Here is an 18,794-nt window from a genome sequence, read left to right as displayed (position 1 = left end):
TCTGTCCCCTCCTTGGCCCTGGAGTAACTGGCAGACATGTCCTGAAATCTGTGAGGATCTCTAAGGAAGGAAATCCAAGAAGGAGGCCGTGAACATCAAGTATGTATGTGTGTACGTGTGTGTATGCATATATATATGTGTGTATGTATGTATGTGCGTATCCCACACACACCAAACAGTCTCATCATGTAGGCCAAGCTGGTCTTGAACTCATAAGTCTCTCTGTCCTCATCTCCCAGTTGCTGGATAAGGTGCTGTGGGTGACAGTGAATCCCTCAGGGAGCAAACACACTATCGCTCCCACAAAAAAGCACACAAGCTTCCGACTGCAATACAAGCGGCATGGATGGTTTTTCTCTTCAAACCTGTCATTTGTAGAAACTTTCCCCTGCCTCCACACAGGCAATAGAAGAAGCCTAGGAAGTGAATGGGCTCAAATCCAGTTTACCCTCTGCCCCTCCCTCCCTCCCTCCCTCCCTCCCTCCCTCCCTCTCTCTCCCACTCCATTTTCCCGTCTCCACTCCCTTCACCTCTCTGTGGAGCGGAGCAGGGGATCAAAGCCTGTTTTCCTCCTATGTAAAATGAAACTAGTGATGTTCACTCACAGGCTTACTAAGACAGCATTCGGCAAGGTACTGCTTTGGAATTTGGGGAATTAGGAAGCATGATTGAAGGATTTCAGCTCAAACATACTGAACAAACATAAGACTCTGCTATGAGCCCGGGCACCATTGGACATTACCTGTTTCTACAAGGTTGAATAGCTAGGCTGAGTCGTCGTATTGCACGCCTTTAATCCCAGCACCCAGGAGGTGGAGGCAGGCATGAGTCTGAAGCCAGCATGTTCTACAGAGTTCCAAGCCAGCCAGAGATACACAGTGAGACATGAAACGTGACTTAGGGATGGGGTGGGCGGGGAGGTGAGACCTTGTTTGATGGCAGAGGGCACAGCTCAAGGGGAGAGTGCTCACTACGCAGCTCAAGGGGAGAGTGCTCACTATGCAGCTCAAGGGGAGAGTGCTCACTATGCAGCTCAAGGGGAGAGTGCTCACTATGCAGCTCAAGGGGAGAGTGCTCACTATGCAGCTCAAGGGGAGAGTGCTCACTACGCAGCTCAAGGGGAGAGTGCTCACTACGCAGCTCAAGGGGAGAGTGCTCACTATGCAGCTCAAGGGGAGAGTGCTCACTATGCAGCTCAAGGGGAGAGTGCTCACTATGCAGCTCAAGGGGAGAGTGCTCACTATGCAGCTCAAGGGGAGAGTGCTCACTATGCAGCTCAAGGGGAGAGTGCTCACTATGCAGCTCAAGGGGAGAGTGCTCACTATGCAGCTCAAGGGGAGAGTGCTCACTATGCAGCTCAAGGGGAGAGTGCTCACTACGCAGCTCAAGGGGAGAGTGCTCACTATGCCCAAGGCGCTGGTTCTAATTCCAGACTTCAACACAAAAGCCTCCCTGGTTACCAAGGGACCCACAACACTGCACCATCCCACAACAAACACCTAGGCTTCTGTGACCTCCTAACATCAAAGAGCTAATCCTCAGCAGCAAAAAAGAAAAGAAAGAAATTCAGGCTATGGGTCATGGGAAGAGGACCTACATGCAAGCAGATGCCAAGGCCTGGGGCCTCACCCCTGCACACACACATACACACACACGCACACACACACACAGCCTCACCTCTACACACACACACACACACACACACACACACAATCCTGATCTCACCGGCACATTTTAGGGACTGGAAAGTTCTGGGGTTCTCACTGTCCAGCTCTGAGATCAACTAGTAATTTCTCCCATCTGGATGGCAGGCTAAGAACTCTAAACAATGTGTCTCCATGGGCCAGTGAGGTAGCTCAGTGGGCAGGGCAGCTGCTGTCAAACCTGAAGATCTCACTATGATCCCCAGAGCCACAACTGACTCTTGCAAGTTGTCCTCTGACCTCCACACCCACACTGTTGCATGTGTGCACCTCACCCCCGCTGCACACCCACACACCCACACACACTATTGCATGTGTGCACCTCACCCCCACTGCACAATCACACACCCACACATATACCCACCCTGTTGCATGTGTGCACCTTACCCCCACTGCACATGTGCACACACAAACACTCATACTGTTGCATGTGTGCACCTTACTCCCACTGCATGCACACACACACACACACATACACACACACAGTTTCTCTCTCTCTCTCTCTCTCTCTCTCTCTCTCTCTCTCTCTCTCTCTCTTAAGACCTTTCTAATTTGAATGGATGGTGACACTCCCTAAGCATAGGAACTTGCACCTGCTTTACACTTGTGCTAACTATGTTTTTGCTTCACTATCTTGGGACCTTGGAGAAGGGATGGCCCCTCCCTGTGGCCAGCTACTTCCTAGAGACAATAATAGTCTTTGTCGCATACAAGCATGACTTGCAAACTCTCCTTTTTTGAGTCTTTATTGAGGGAGCAGGTGTCAGGACTATAAGACACACAGCTCTTTGTCCTGGGGCCCACTGAAGTCTTTCTAACAGGCCAACCCAACCATCCCTTTCTTTTCTCTTCACTGCAGAAACCCAAGGGAAGGCTTTGGGCATCGGTCTCTCCTTCCTCACACTGCCTCTGGCCAGCCCCGAGGCTTCCCTGTGTAGTTTCACCTACTTCTAAGAATTCATCAATGTAAGGGAGAGTTTTTCCTTTATGACAGGCATTTTGTCATCTGCAATTCTTTTCATTTGTTTGTTTGCTCATTTTTAGAGACAGGGTTTCTCTGTGTAATAGCCCTGGCTGTCCTGGACTTATTTGTAGACTCAGAGATCCACCTGCCCCTGTCTCCCAAATGCTAGGATTAAAGCGGTGCACCACCACGCCTGGCCTATCAGCAACTCCTAGTTATCCCTGTTTAACACTAATCCTGAAGCTGAGGCTCGGTTAGAGAGTGAACGCCTAGACGCACAAAACTTAGGGCTCAACCCCCCAGCATCATACGCACTGAGCATGTCCCTACAGGCCTGTAATCCCAGCACACAGGAGGTGAGAAGTTCAAAGTCATCCTTGGTTCCATAACAAATTGCAGGTCAACCTGGGATGTCAGACTCCATCTCAGAAGTAAAATAAAATAAAAATAAGAACTAATGAAGTAGACGGATCGCTGTGAGTTCGAGACCAGCCTGGTCAACAAAGTGAGTCCAGGACAGCCAAGGCTACACAGAGAAACCCTGTCTCATAAAATAAAAATTAAAGCTAGTCCTGGGTACCCTTAATAATCCCTCATACTTGAGCCCCACTCTAGACTAACCCCTTTCCACTACTTTCTCCTGCACCAATTTGACCATCTATGGTTCTGACATAATCTGTAACAAATGCAAGGAAAAATGGCTCTGTTGTGGTTCCCCCCCTCCTTGTCCACCGCCGTTATGGTTCCCCACCCCATCCCCGCTGTTGCCGTCCCACCCCTACCCCCCTGCCCCACTGCTGCAGCCCTACCCCCTACCCCCCCCCAATCCCCACCCCCCCACACACGCTGTTATGGTACCCACCTCACCCCACCCCCGCTGTTGCGGTCCCACTCACCACCCATCCCCTCCGCACCGCTGCTGTGGTTTCCCGCTGTTGCGGTCCCCACCCCACCCCCCATTCTCCACCCCCCCATATACCCACCCCCACCCCCACCCCCGCCGCCGCTGCTGCTGCGGTTCCCCCGCTGCCCCCAGCTGAGCACCTGCAGTCATGGATCTTATTCGAAGAAGGCAGCTTGATAGGCAAAACCACCGGGTCCATGCCTGGAGCCTCGAGGGTCAGGTAATTGTTCTCCAGGGTGATGGAGACCAGCACAAGGCGAGGTTCCTGACGGGCAGTGATCATGTGTCCATCTTCCTTAACCACCATCCAAAACCTGCAGAGAGGCAGACAGGCGCACGCTCAGAGAGTCTTCCTCGATTAAAGCCCTTTAGCTCTCCCTAACCTCAGAACCACGCACCCATCCTGGTGTGAAAGCTGATGGTGTATCATGCCGGTCTGGCCAGATCTTTTGGTCCTAAAAGCTGAGCTAGGAAGAACTGAGAAAGAGTCCAGAGTGGACATGACTGTGACTTGGCTGAACCACGTCGGGAGATGGGCAGGGGAAGAGAGAGGGCAAAGCAGAGAAGCAGGTGTCGCACCCAGGAGGCCCAAAGGGGGTAGAGCCAAAATGGATGACTATATAGGGCAGGGCAGCTGGGGGAAGAGTGGTCCATCTCCTGGGCAGGAAAAGTTTGGGGTGGGGGTGGGGGGCCACCGAGCAGGAGGACCCTGTAACAGGTAGGGAGTGGGGGTCAGGGAGAACCTAGGCCCCAAGAGTCTGCACCAGCCGGGCACCTTAGTGAATTGTCCCAGGTTTGAAATCTAACACACACACACCCCCCAGCTCCTGTCCACCCAAACAGCCCCTGTCACTGCGGGCAACCCCCTCCATGCTAGCCTGGGCCACTGTGTACTGAGCTGGGGACTAAGCGCTGAGGTGAAAAGCGAGAGGGGACGCTAAGCAGCTCCCTGATAGTTGCTGCAACTGACAAGGCAAAGGGCGACTGCAAGAGAATTCAACCTTGGAACTGCACAAAAACTGATAAGGGGCTCACCAGCTACTGCAACGTTTGCCAGACAACAGGGCCTTGACTAAGCTCCAAAGACTCACGCTAAATATGGGTGGCACCGTCCCATGGGCTGGGGGTCCAGACTGAATACAAAGGATGCCACTAGCTGAGCACCAGCCTTCATCTCTGCTTCCTGACTATGTATGTCACGTGACCAGCTCCCTCACAATCCTGCCATGACCTTTCTCTCCTTAATTTGCTTCTTGCCAGGTATTCATCTCAACAATAAAAACAATTAACTAAGACAGCTACCACATATGTATATACACATATATACATATATATTATATATATATATATATATATATTATCTTGTACACATTTAAAAAATCCCCCACGAAAAATGATCCGCTGTGTTCTGCCAAGTCCAAGAGAAAGGATGATCCTAGACAGTGGGTTTTCACAATCCAGTTACTTCAATTTGAGCTGCAGTAAGAGTCAGCACCCTGAGTTTAGATTAAAGTACAAGCAGGTGGCAGATGGGCCAGTGTCAGAATCCCCACAGTCAACAACAGAGCCCTGAAGGACCAATGTAACAGTGAGGCGGTGCCCAGGGCAAATGAAAAAAAACCTTGTTCAAGTTAAAAACTAGCCAGAAGAGTTGGGGTGAGGGGAGGGCGGAAACAGGAAGGACTAAGCCTGAAAGATGAGGTGGAAAGGAAATGTGGGACATGGGAATAATCGTGAGGGGGGGTCCCCTTATCAAGAGATGATAAGTTCATGTAGAAGAAAGAGACAGTTGGCTTCGGAGAAGGGTGTGGACAGACAAGGCGATCAGTTGGGATTGGCTGCCTCTGGACTTGCACAAGGTCAAGGAAGGGATCCACCTCCAGTGTGACAGTCTATACTGTTACCGTCTTCTAGGAGGACCTTAAACACTTCACAGCTCAGGGAGCTGGACCAAGGTCAAGCTCAAATGACCCTGAGAACACTGGCACAGCATCTCCAGCAGTGGGAGGACCGGGCCACACGGACAAAGGAGCTCTTTCCCTGACCCCCAGAAATACTGACTCAAAGACAGAAAACAACAGCCGTTAAGCAGTCCCGGTGACGAGCCTGCTTCTGAATATTAATTACCCTTTGATAAATAAAGCAACAAAACTGAGGCCGGGAGAAGGTGACTGCCTCTGTTCAAGGTCTCCTGCTTCTGGGACGTTCTTAGATTCCTGTCTCACACACTGGTTTCACAGAAAGAGTGAGAGCTGTAGTCACCTAGATCTGAATTCAAACCCCTCAAACAGGCCGGGTTTGTGACCCCAGGTGACATCTTCATCCTGTCCAATATGCCTTCTTAGGTCCTTGGGATGGAGACATTCATAGGCCACAGAACCAACTTTAGCCAGGCTAACTCACAGGGCAGGATGGTAAGACAGCCCACTGTCTGCCGTACATTGGTTTCACTGCTTTCCCTCCACCCCAGACCACATCATCTTACGAATGTATTGCTCTTGCTGACCAAGGTAGTAAAAGCCTGTAATCCCAGCACTTGGGGAGCAGAGGCAGGTGGATCCTTGTGAGTTCAAGGCCAACCTTGTCTACACAGCAAATTCAGGCCAGCAAGAGCTACATAGTAAGATCCTCTATTAAAAAAAAAAAGAAAAGAAAAAAGAAAGGCCAGGTGTGGTAGCACATGCCTTTAATCCCAGCACTCGGGAGGCAGAAGCAGGCAGGTCACTGTGAGTTCAAGAGAGTCCAGGACAGCCAAGGCTAACACAGAGAGACCCTGTCTCGAAAAGAAGAAGAAGAAGAAGAAGAAAAAGAAGAAGAAGAAGAAGAAGAAGAAGAAGAAGAAAAAGAAGAAGAAGAAGAATTTATTGCTGCTCAAAACAAGAGAAATGATACAGTTCTATTTATTTTATTGAATCCCCAGGAATAGAAAAGCAGGGTCAAAGCCCTGCTAATCTTAATGACAAACACAACATACTCAGTCATCTGAGGAAACAGTTTGGGACTAGTTACCTGTGTAATACCATCAAGTTCTTAGATGGGAGGGAAAGCAGTACGTGTCCGCCTCTTCAGGTCAGCTTTGGCATCTCCCATGTGTTGATAGTATCCAGTGCCCAGTACCCAAGGTCTTTCCAGCCTCACACAGGAGTTTTTATCCTTCATACATTAATAAGCTCTAAGCAACTTCCTTGCATTAGCCTCCTATAAAACCCTTCATTTCCAGCAGAACAGTCAGCCACCGGGGGAAGACTTCAACGTGCTATCAAAGTCGCCTTCATCCTTGCTGATTTGAGTTCATTTGGACAGGGATGGGACTCTCAAGAAATGGTAATATTTTATTATTTCAGTATACAGGCAAATTTTAATATAGCCCAGGCTGGCCTTGAACTCTGCATCTACAGCTCACCTGGGAATGACCTTGAATTTCGGATCCTCCTCTGTGGAGAATCCTGGCATGTGCCTCACTAAAGTACTGGAAGGTAGCATGCCCAGTAGCCAAGTGTTCTCTTGCCAACTGAGCTACATGACCAGTCCCTCAGTAAAAGATAATTTAAAACAAGCAAACCTTCCCCATCATCAGAAACCTGGGGTGAGAGCTGAGGAATTGAAAATCCCATGAGCTGCAAAGCCACACGCAAAACCCTTAAAATGACATTTTCCAATGCATCAGGAGCCCATGTTTCTTTAGGAGAACAGTCTTCAAGGCTCAGCGCGCGCGCGCGCGCGCGCGCGCGCACACACACACACACACACGTGTCCTGATATAAACACTAGGCAGTAGATGCTCTCTACTGTGAGGTTCATTGGATGACCAATTTGCAAACTCCCTCCTCTATCCAGACATGAGAGCACAATTACCTGTGTCCCACACAGAAGAAGACATGCCAATCCTAAGAATGAAATTTGTGTGCTTGGCTAGGTAAGTGCCGCCCACCTGTAAGAAGGGTACAGGCATTCCCCTTGATAACATAAAAATCAAACTGGCTGTGGAGTGACGCCAGGTACACTGCCACCAAGGTTCATAGGACACCGGATCTTCCTCAGGGAACAACCTTCCTAATGCTGACAACGCATTTCAAGGTTTGAGAACTACCCCTGTGCTCAGCTTTGCCTCTTGACCTAGGCCCACCCTTAGTCACAGTAACAGCTGGACTTGATGCAGGCCCAGGCTCGCTCTCTCTCTCACCCAGTCTGGCTGAGCCTGCTTCCTGATCTATAAATGTGCTCTGTACCGGAACAAAACCGTCTCCCTCCCCCCCCCCATATACTCCTGCCCCCTCCCCCATTCCCGGCAAACCACGTGATTCTGCTCCTTACTCATTATAAAGTGGCCAGCCGAACTAGAGGAAAAGGACCCCATGTTCTTGAAAACATTCAGCCAATTGCCTTTTGTTTTTCTAGTTAGGAGAGCTGCGCAGACAACAGAGTTGGTCCCTTGACGGGGAAGTCCAGGGGGACCAGGTTTACCCCCAATCCACTTTTCCAAACTACTTTAGCCAGAAGCATACGCTTCGCTTCACAGCTAAAGGATCCAAGGTTCAGAGCCCAGGCAACTCAGGCAACAAACAGCAGTTCTCTGTTAGCTGAGCAATCACCTACCCTGAGAGGGGTAAGAGCCATTTTTTTTTTTTTGCAAACTACAACTTCAACTTGAGAACGCTCACAAATGTGCATGGTGTTACAATACGTGTGTGCGTGTTTCCCAGATGCAACAAACCCTTGCTTTCTTGGTCTGGGGAGAACATAGCTTGCAGGGCAGACAGAACTCCTCTCCCGAACTTCCACCAGGCACCGACTCACAAAGTTTGCACACCGAGGGGTACCCGGTTCCAGGTCTTACACTTCCTACCTGGGATCGGCAAGGCCCCACCTCCCCCGCCCATGCCCACCTACACCTGGCTCAGCGTACCTGTCGCGCACTTTACCGCAGCGCAGCCCCATGTCGGTGCACTCGGTCTCGCACACCGACACCCCCTTGCAGGACTTGATGGGGTAGATCCAAACCTTTGACACCGTGCCCACCTGCTGCAGCCGCCTGCGCCGCCGGGGACGCACGCGACGCCAGGCCACAGTCCCCAGCGCCACTGCGAGTCCTAGCGCGGCGATGCCGAGCCAGGTGGACCGCGGCTGGCCGGGGAGGCCAAAGCGAGCCAGAGCCGTGGAGCTGGAGGCACCCATGTTAAACTACCTTGTGCAGGCCTGCACTTCTAGGCTGAGAGGGCGAGGCGGGGCTTAAGGCTCCGGGCGCGTGGGAGGAGCCAGAGTTGGCGCAGCCGCACCGCCTGTCAAACTTTTGCAGCTGAGACCGCGAGAGTGGCTGCCGTGAGATGGTCACTTTCATTTTACTTTGCCTTTGTCCCCCTTTAACTCGACCCCTTCCCCGCGCCACGTGACCTTCAGCCAGCTACACCCGTTTACCCATTTGTTTCTAAAAGGAGCGCACTCAGTTGCGCGAGAAGTTGCACTGAAATAAAGCTGGACGGAGGAATGAAAGGTTTCCTGGGAACAACTTTGGGGCAGATCACTGGAAGAACGCAGAACTCTCTGGAACACTCGGCTTAAACCTCTGCAGGTAGAGACAAGGTGACTGGAGATGCTTATAGTAGCGTGACCTGGGATTTTAAGCACACAAGCCAATGAAGACAGCCTGAAAGAGAGAAAGACAGACAGAAGAACTTCCAGCTTCCTGTGGCTGAGGCCGTAACAGAGGACCCTGGTCAACTTTCTCTCTCTCTCTCTCTCTCTCTCTCTCTCTCTCTCTCTCTCTCTCTCTCTCTCTCTGTGTGTGTGTGTGTGTGTTGTTGTGTGTGTGTTGTTGTTGTTTTGGGTTTTTTGTTGTTCTTGTTTTTGAGACAAGGTTTCTCTGTGTAGCCTTGGCTGGCCTCGAACTCACAGAAATCTGCCTGCCTCTGCCTCCCAGAGTCCTGTGATTACAGGTGTTGGCATGACAACTTTCATTAACCTTTAATGCTTGTGATTGTTTTTGTATTTGTTTTTTTGAGACAGGGCTTCTCTGTGCAGCCCTGGCTGGAACTGGCTCTGTAGACCAGGCTGACCTCGAAATCACAGAGATCCTCCTGCCTCTGCCTCTGGAGTACCGGGATGAAAGGCATGTGCCACCACCACCGCCAGGCTTTTTAGACAACTTTCTACACAGGATTTAAAAGTCAGGCTAAGGCAAGGAGATAATGGTGAACTAATGATAGCCAGGCCCTGTGTCGGAAACATCACGATTAACTCATCGGGTGAAAGGGGCTCAACAGGTAAAGGTCCTGGCAGCCAACACTGAAGACTTAAGTTCAGTCCTTGGGACCCATATTCCAGTTCCAGGTTATCCGACACCCTCTTCTGGCCCCTGCAGGCAAAACACTCATACAGTTAAAATAAAAATAAATAATTGTGAAATCTGAGGACTTAGGATTTTGAACTATTCTTCTGTGGCTTGGACTGCCATCAGAGACTATAAGCCTATGCCCTGAGGTCAGGCAGGACAGAGCCCCAACCTCCGCAACTGGCAGCCAGCAGGATGAGTGCGTTTGAACTGAGCACTCCTCTGATGTCTGTTGCTCGTGCTTTTGATAGACGACACAGGCATTTTGCATGTGTGACACTAAGAGCCTACACTACCTAGCACTCGCCGCCCCCCCTTCTCTGCCAACGTCAGAAGGGAGCTCAGCTTGTTGCCCCCTGCTAGCAGTTACTTGATGAATTAAAGCCATGCCTCACAGTTTAACTAATGTCTGCCTTTATTAATTATTTTTTAATTTAAATTTGTTTTTTGAGCCACGGTTTCTCTGTGTAGCCTTGGCTTACCTGGAACTCAGAGATCTGCCTGCCTCTGCCTCCCAAGTGCCGAGATTAAAGGCGTGTGCCGCCACCACCTCCACAACTGCCTGTCCTATCTGCTGTTATTTGTTAAAAGTTTCACTCAAGTAAACTACTGAGATAGTAATAGACTTTCCTAGATAAGATGGGAGTTTGTTTATTTTTCAAACGATGATCTCTTACATTGTGACACTGTCCGATCAAGGCCTCTTGGGGAGGCTTTCCTATAGCCTCCTTCCCAAGTACAGGTATGCCATCTGCTGGACCAGGCTCACCCTATGGCTTGGGAGGAAACTGAGAGGGAAGCAAAGGCGGTAGATGGCTTCCTTGTGCTATTTTCTCTTCTTTTAAAAGATGTTGTTTAGATGTATGTACATGTCTGAGTCTGTATGTGTCACATTTGTGCAGGTAGCCTTGAAGGCCAGAAGAGGGTGTCAGAGCTCCTGGATTGGAGTGACAGGCCATTGTGAGGCACCCAACATGACTTCTGGGGAAACTGAGCTTCAGTCTTCTGAATGAGCAGTATTCATCCTTACTTGCTAAGCCATCTACACACACACATACACAAATACAGTCACACATATACACATATAGAGTCACACACATATATATAGTCACATAATATACATATATACACCCATGTATACAAATACATACATACACACATATACACATATACAGTCACACATATATACATATAGTCACATAATACACATATATACACACATGTACACAAATACACGCATACATACACACATACGTGCACACACATATGCACATACATGCACACATATACATTTACACACAAGTACGCACATACACACAAACACACACACCAACACACCACTTGTTTTTTTGAGACAAGGTCTCATTCTGTAGCGCAGGATAACCTGAGATTTCTCCTCTCAAGTGCTGGGACAGCCTGCTCCCTTTGCTATTTCTTGTGAAAAGGAAACATCCAAGCTGAACCTGCGTCCCCCCAAACTGCCACCACCACCATCCACTGTGGAAATACCCAGTCTCAATTCTAAGCATCAGAATTGGCTTCCTCAGTCCTCACACCTCATCGTGCTCACTGGCAAACACTTCTGCATTTCTTTTTAAACAGTGTGTGTGTGTGTGTGTGTGTGTGTGTGTGTGTGTGTGGTGTTGGCTGATAGCTGGCTGTGTGTGTGTGTGTCTCTCTCTCTCTCTCTCTCTCTCTCTCTCTCTCTCTCAGGGTTCAAAGAGTTGGACAGAGATACTTCTGTAACGGTTTGATTTTTTTTTTCAACATGACACAATCTTTAATCACAATTTGGGTGATCTCAATGAAGAACTAGCTGGATTAGGTTCAATTGTGGGAATATATGTGAGGGATTTTCTTAGTTGTATTTGCTGAGGTAGGAAGACCAAATGTGTGTCATCATTTCATGGGACAGACCCCCAGTTACAGAAGAGTAGAGGGAGTAAGTCAGCTGAACAGCAAGCATCCAAGCGTCCATTTTCCTGACTGTGGATGTGATGTGAGTCCCTGCTGCCCTGGTGTGTTTCCTCCAGTGTCCCATGCCAGCATCACCCTTTAGAAGTATCTGTACCTAGAAACTGGTACACATTAGAACAAAGGGTGCTAATGCAGGGCATGATGCCAATCATCTCAGCTAGGTATAAAAGTTTTATCTCTGTCCCCTCATCTCACTGTGTCATTTTAAGTATTTACAGCCCTCACACCTGGTTGATTCTTAGCATATTTTATACTTGGTTTGAAAGGAATTTCCTAGCATTACTAAGATACATGGGACCAGAGACCCAGAATACATTCTTCTAAACTTGGGAGGTATCAGGGGCCTAGCTATACAGAAGGATATTTGTATTCTGTCATGGCCACTTAACGCTGTGTGGATAAGAAAATCAATATATAAAATAATTTGTGGTCAAAATTGTCACAATTCTGTCCAATGGAAAAATTAAATATCTTATGGACTGTGAACTCAGGCTAAGGTAAGAATTGACTTGAGACCTGACACTAAGTGTAGACTTTAGATGTAAAGAGAGTGATTTATACCTCATATTCAGTTATTGCTTAATAACTAAAGAATGCTCAGAAAAATCATGCTTGGATTTTTCATTTCCATGCTCAGTATATTTTTAAGTTGTACATTTGTTATGTGTTCTATTTAAATTTGTCTTGAGAATTTCATAAATAAATACTTTTGCTAAAATCACACACACACAGATGTTGGAAGAGGGTCTTGTGTTGTGTGTGTTTTTTCAGAGGCTGATTTCAGTGCCCTGGGATCTGGTTACAGCCCTGCCAGGGCATTTTACGTATGTTGAACTATCTCCTGCATCCATGTGATGTAAGGAATGCTCCCCAATTATCTCCAATTGCTTAATAAAGTTGCTGACATCCTGGGCTGGGCAGAAGAGAGGTAGGTGGAGTGAAGGTTCCCAGGTTTGGTGTCTCAGGAGGGCCACAAGGAAAGAAGGATGGAAACATAGAGACAGGAGGTTGCCATGGGTAACCAGGAGCACGTGGCCAAGAGCAGCTTGGTCTGAGGACTGGCCTGATGGGCAGAAGCAGCCCAAATGGAACATGTGTAAGTATTTGGGATTTTGGATGGGAACAAACAAGATAACTTAGAGGGTTGGTATCTGCCCAGCTCTAGCGCTTTAAAGCATTTTAAATCTAACAAGTTTCTGTGTCTTTTATTTGGAAAATACCTGGCTTATGAATATCTGCTGCCATAATAATAATGTCCTGTATTAATTGATATATACAGAATAAGTAATTTATTTTACACCCAACCATAACATTATTTCATTGCAACTTCATGACCATAATTTTGCTACTGTTATGAACTGTAAATATATGATATGCAGGATATCTGACATGCAACCCCTGTGAAAGGGTCTTTTGACCCCTAAAGGGGTATCATGCACAGGTTAAGAACCACTGCTCGTGGGCTGGAGAGATGGCTCAGTGGTTAAGAGCACTGCCTGCTCTTCCAAAGGACCCGAGTTCAATTCCCAGCACCCACATGGCAGTTCACAACTGTCTGTAACTCCAAGATCTGACACCTTCACACCAATGCACATAAGTTAAAACTAAATAGAAAAAAAAGAACCACTGCTTGTGAGAGTGGAATTAGTGGGTTTAGCTGGAGGGGGGAGGCCATTCCAGCTGTTTCCTTGCCAATTTGCTCTTTTCTTTTGCTAATTTTGTGAGGTTTTCCACAGGGCCTTCCAGGCTCACCACTGTACTCTCCAGCAGCCTGCGTCCCAGTCCTGAAGGGTCAAACCCCTTCCTGCCCACAAGCTTCTGTCAGAGCTCCGTGCTTACAAAGTCATGGTCCACACTAGAGATGGGCCTCCTGACAGGGAAATGTTTCTTTATTTAAAACAAACAAACAAGCAAGCAAAATTAAGATAAGTCTCGCTGTGTAGCTCTGGCTGACCTAGAATACACTAGGTAGACCAGGCTGATCTCAAGTTTACAGAGACCCGCCTGCCTCTGCCTCCCAAATGCCAAAATTAAAGCTGTAAGCTTATTTTATCTTATGTGTATGAGTGTTTGCATGTATGTGTGTATGTATGTATGTATGTATGTATGTATGTATGTATGTATGTATGTATGTATACCACATGTATACTTGGTTCCTAAAGAGGCCAGAAGAGGCCACCAGTCCCCTGGAACTGAAGTCACAACTGGTTGTAAGCCACCCTGTGGGTGCTGGAGACTGAACTAGGTCCTCTGTAAGAAGAGCCAGTGCTCTTAACCACTGAGCCACCCGCGCCAGCCCTGTGTCTCTTTAACTTACCTGTTCAATATATGCCTTAACCACTCACCAGGCTTTGTTGTAACGCTTAAGTTTAGATGAAGCTCCTGTCCATCTGAGTGACTGACAGCTCACCTGCAAGTCCATGGGAGAGTGACAGACAGAAAGCCTAGCCAAGACTGGGAGCAGGCTCCTGTTCTGTCTCTCTCTGTCTCTCTTTCTCTGTCCCCTGGGGTTCCCTTTTCCCATTTTCTCCTCTCATGTGTTTCTACAATAAATCTTACACCATGAAAAAAACAAAACAAAAAACAAAAACAAAACAGACTTAGAGCAGATAAATCCAAGCTGTCTACATTCTTATAAAATACCGGTGTGTGTGTGTGTGTGTGTGTGTGTGTGTGTGTGTGTGCGCGCGCGCGCGCGCGCGCACGCACGCACTACAGCATGAGTGGTCCATGGAGGTCCAAGGACAACCTCTACTACCCATTATTTCTTCCACCTTGAGACAGGGTCCTTGTTCATCACTATGTGGACCAGGCTAACTGGCCCTGGAGCCTCAGTGAGTCTCTTCCCTGCTCCTTACAGTGAGATCACTGCAGCGGCCTGGCACTGCAGTCTCTTCCCTGCATCTTACAGTGAGATCACTGCAGCGGCCTGGCATTGCAGTCTCTTCCCTGCATCTTACAGTGAGATCACTGCAGCGGCCTGGCATTGCAGTCTCTTCCCTGCTCCTTACAGTGAGATCACTGCAGCGGCCTGGCACTGCAGTCTCTTCCCTGCTCCTTACAGTGAGATCACTGCAGCGGCCTGGCACTGCAGTCTCTTCCCTGCATCTTACAGTGAGATCACTGCAGCGGCCTGGCACTGCAGTCTCTTCCCTGCATCTTACAGTGAGATCACTGCAGCGGCCTGGCATTGCAGTCTCTTCCCTGCATCTTACAGTGAGATCACTGCAGCGGCCTGGCATTGCAGTCTCTTCCCTGCATCTTACAGTGAGATCACTACAGTGGCCTGGCATTGCAGTCTCTTCCCTGCTCCTTACAGTGAGATCACTGCAGTGGCCTGGCATTGCAGTCTCATGCTACCACACCTGGCTTTATGTGGATTCCAGGTTTGAATGTGAAACTTTAGTAAATACAATCCTCATTTTTAATAACTCACTTCTATTTTGTGTGTGTTGATGTTTTGCCTTGTATAAGGGTGTCCGATCACCTAGAACTGGAGTTATAGGCAGTTGTGAGCTGCCATGAGGATGCTGGGAGTAAGACCTGGGTCCTCTGGAAGAACAGCCAGTGCTCTTCCCTGCTGAGCCATCTCTCCAGACCCCTACAATACTAATTTTCCAGACGGCAACCATGTTCACCTTATACCACCATCATAGTGGAGCAAAACATTTAAGCAGCCAAATGGTTGGGGCCATTTAGTTCATAGTGGATTTTGTGTCACTTCACAATCACCGCTGTGTTTAAAGGTGTCATTAGGAATCTGACCTAAGGGCTGAAGAGATGGCTCAGAGGTTAAGAGCACTGACTGCTCCTCCAGAGGTCCTGAGTTCAATTCCCAGCAACTACGTGGTGGCTCACAACCATCTATAATGTGATCTGATGCCCTCTTCTGGTATGCAGTTGTAACTATAGGCATAGCACTATATACATAATAAATAAATAAATAAATCTTTTTTTAAAAAAAAGAATATGACCTAAAAGGATGATCATGATCCCAAAGATCACACCTTGAGTTTTATAGTTTAACAATTTGACATGAGATGATGTGGGAGCTCAAGCTGGAAAGCCACCAGTTGCCTTGTGGGAGAGGAAGTTGGGGAGAGCCACCAAGCAGACGGAGAACTCACCTCGGTCCGAAGTCTGCGCCTGCCTTTGACCCTTCCAGGGTGGAAAGTCTACCTTTGCAATGCCAGCAGTGGACTGGCACACAAGACACTAACCTTTGCTGACTTGGCTCCCTTGCCCTGGCCATTCTCAGAAAAGCAGCTGTATGGCCCAGGGCCGAGCAGCTCTTTGGTCACATGTGTGTGTGTGAGTCTTCCTTCTGCGAGGAGGAGAGCACCTGGCTACTCTGTGAGACTTGGGTTTGTGGTGAGGACAGCTGGGAGGTGGCAAAGAGCTCTCAGCTCAGGGAGCAGCTCTCCATGCAGCTCTGCTGTGTGCGGAAGGACACTGCCCTTTAGGCTGTTGCAGTGATGGTGTCCTAATTTAGTTTCTGTGACTGTGATAAAATTCCCTGAGCAAAGGTAACCTGGGGCAGAAAAGTGTTATTTTAGATCATAATTCCAAGTCACAGTCTGTCTTAGTCAAGGTTGTTACTGCTGTGAGGAAACACCATGACCAAAAGCAAGTTGCGGAGGAGAGGGCTTATTCGGCTTACATTTCTTTATCACTGTTCATCACTGAAGGGAGTCAGGACAGGAACTCAAACAGGGCGGAAACCTGGACACTGGAACTGAAGCAGAGACCGTGGAGGAGTGCTGCTCCCTGGCTTGCTCCTCATGGCTTCCTCAGCCTGCTTTCTTATAGAACCCAGGACCACCAGGCCAGGGATGGCAACACCCACAGTGGGAGGGGCCCTCCCTCACCAACCACTAATTAAGAAAATGCCCTTCAAGCCTGTCTTATGCCCTAAAGCCCCATCCTATGGAAGCATTTCTCTAACAGAAGTTCCCTTTTCTCTGATGACTTACTCTGTGTCAATATGACACAGCACACAGTCCATCACTTCAGAGAAGTTAAGCAGGAACTTAAAACAGCTGATCACATCCACAGTCAAGACCACCAGAGAAACAAATGACCTCATGCATACCACGCCACTGATTTTCTCAACTCATACAGTCCAGACCCAAACCTAGGGAATGACGTCATCATCCACGGTGGGCTGAGCCCTTTCACTCCATTAGTACAACCCCCCTCAGACATGCACACAGACTAGTCTAATCCAGGCAATCCTAGATGACCCTCCTCCCAGGTTGACTTTTTTTTTTTTTTCCCCTTTTCAAGGCAGGGTCTCTCTGTGTAGCCTTGGCTGTCCTGGACTCACTTTGTAGACCAGGCTGGCCTCGAACTCACAGCCATCCACCTGCCTCTGCCTCCCGAGTGCTGGGATTAAAGGCGTGTGCCACCACGCCCGGTTCTCAGCTCGACTTTTAGTTGTGTCAAGTCTACAATTCAAACTAACCTCAGAGAACCGGAAGACAGCACAGGGCCCTGCCTGCCAGTTTTGTCTCATTGATAAGAGAATTTTAAAGCGGAAGGAAAAACCAGAGACAATTTCACTCGAGTCTGCCAGAAAGAAAAGAAGAAACCAAAAAACCAGAGTGGATGTCAGTGGCATCCAGGAAGAGATGGAAAAGTGAAAAACAGAAAGGCTGAGCAGAGGTCGGGGGCACAAAGCAGGCATGTGCGGGGAGGAGGGCGACCTTCGTGGGGGGGGGGCCTTAGGATTTGGGTTGGAGCTGGAAAGGGGGAGATAAAAACGCTTCCATTTTCTGGTTAGAACTTAGAAAGCAGACAGGCTTAGCAACGAAGGTCAGGGAGGGACTGCATGGAGGGAGGGGGCAGGGCTCCTGGAGCCTCTGACTGCAGACCTCACTAGGGGACGGTTAGCCTGCCCTCCCGGCCTGCCTTAGCGTGTGTCATGTTCCGTTGCACCCTTGACTCAGTAGTCCTCTCGCTGTTGTAAAGATTTTTCTCCTTCCAGCAGGTCTTGTGCCTGGGCCCCTTCTTCAGAGGATGTCATCGACTGCCGACCAAGCTATTTGCAAGAAGGTCGCTATCCATTCACCGTGCTGTTTGTGTCAGAGGATGTCACGAGGATGGCATTCGCGTCTCAGGGCGTCTGCTGACATAGAGGCACCCGCCATCTGCATCGGGAAGGTTCTTATCGGCCGGCAGCCATGCTATTTCACCAGAGGGGAAAAGCAAAGGCCACATTGTGTTGTCGCACGGGGCCTTGGAAGAAGCTGGTTGAAAATGGCCCTTCATGCTCTGGTTCTGCCTCCTCGGCTTCCACCTTGTATCTCATCTCCACGTGCCAAAGACTGCAAGTCCACACACAGGCAACGAGCCTGGGGAAGAGGTCGCCACAGGACAGAGCCGGGCAGGCCTGCTTCCCGGTTCAGAAGGAGTGCTGAGCCCTCTGCTGGAGAGAGGAGGAAAGGCAGGAGAAAGGAAAGGACGGGGATAAACAAGCGTGGGCAGAGCCACACCTGCAGGAGAATGCGGACTTTACCCAGCTGATAGGAAAACAGGAGTAACCTTAGTTACTACAAGAGAAAGCAAAGCAGGTGACTGGAGGCTTGGGAGTGAGGAGAACTTCACTTCCACAGACAAATGCGATCTGAACTCTGAATCACGCTATCATTGGCCCAAGCTGTCAGAAATAAAAGTTATTTTTAAATATTTCTCAAAACCTACCTACCTTAAGTTGGGCAGGCACTGGGTCTGGAGGGCAGAACAGGGGGGTGGACCGTCCTATAGGCCCCCATCCAGAAGGTGTCCTAGAAGTTCTATAGCCGACAGCTCAGGTAAATTCCCCATGTCAAAAGATGTGGATTGTGCTAGAGAGCCTGCTCAGTGGTTAACAGCGCTTACACTGCTCTTCCAGAGGTCGCGGGTTCAATTCCCAGTATC

The 18,794-nt window shown here is 48.9% G+C and overlaps 1 protein-coding gene across 1 annotated transcript in view; it reads right to left on the bottom strand.

Moving 5' to 3' along the window:
* The window catches only part of LOC311598253 (mitochondrial amidoxime reducing component 2), a 30,235-nt gene extending 21,368 nt beyond the window's left edge, over positions 1-8,867 (bottom strand). Inside the window, exons 1-2 of the mRNA XM_084783278.1 lie at positions 8,478-8,867; positions 3,712-3,885 (exon numbers count right to left, since the gene is read on the bottom strand). Coding sequence (XP_084639404.1) covers positions 3,712-3,885; positions 8,478-8,746 — 443 coding nt within the window. The 5' untranslated portion in view covers positions 8,747-8,867. The remainder of the gene's footprint in view (positions 1-3,711; positions 3,886-8,477) is intronic.
* Positions 8,868-18,794: the final 9,927 nt, after the last annotated feature.

The sequence above is a fragment of the Acomys minous genome (assembly GCF_964271855.1).
Source record: "Acomys minous genome assembly, chromosome: 1".
Lineage (NCBI taxonomy): Eukaryota > Metazoa > Chordata > Mammalia > Rodentia > Muridae > Acomys > Acomys minous.
Note: the sequence above shows the minus strand (reverse complement) of the source record. Positions and strands in the feature narration are given on the sequence as shown.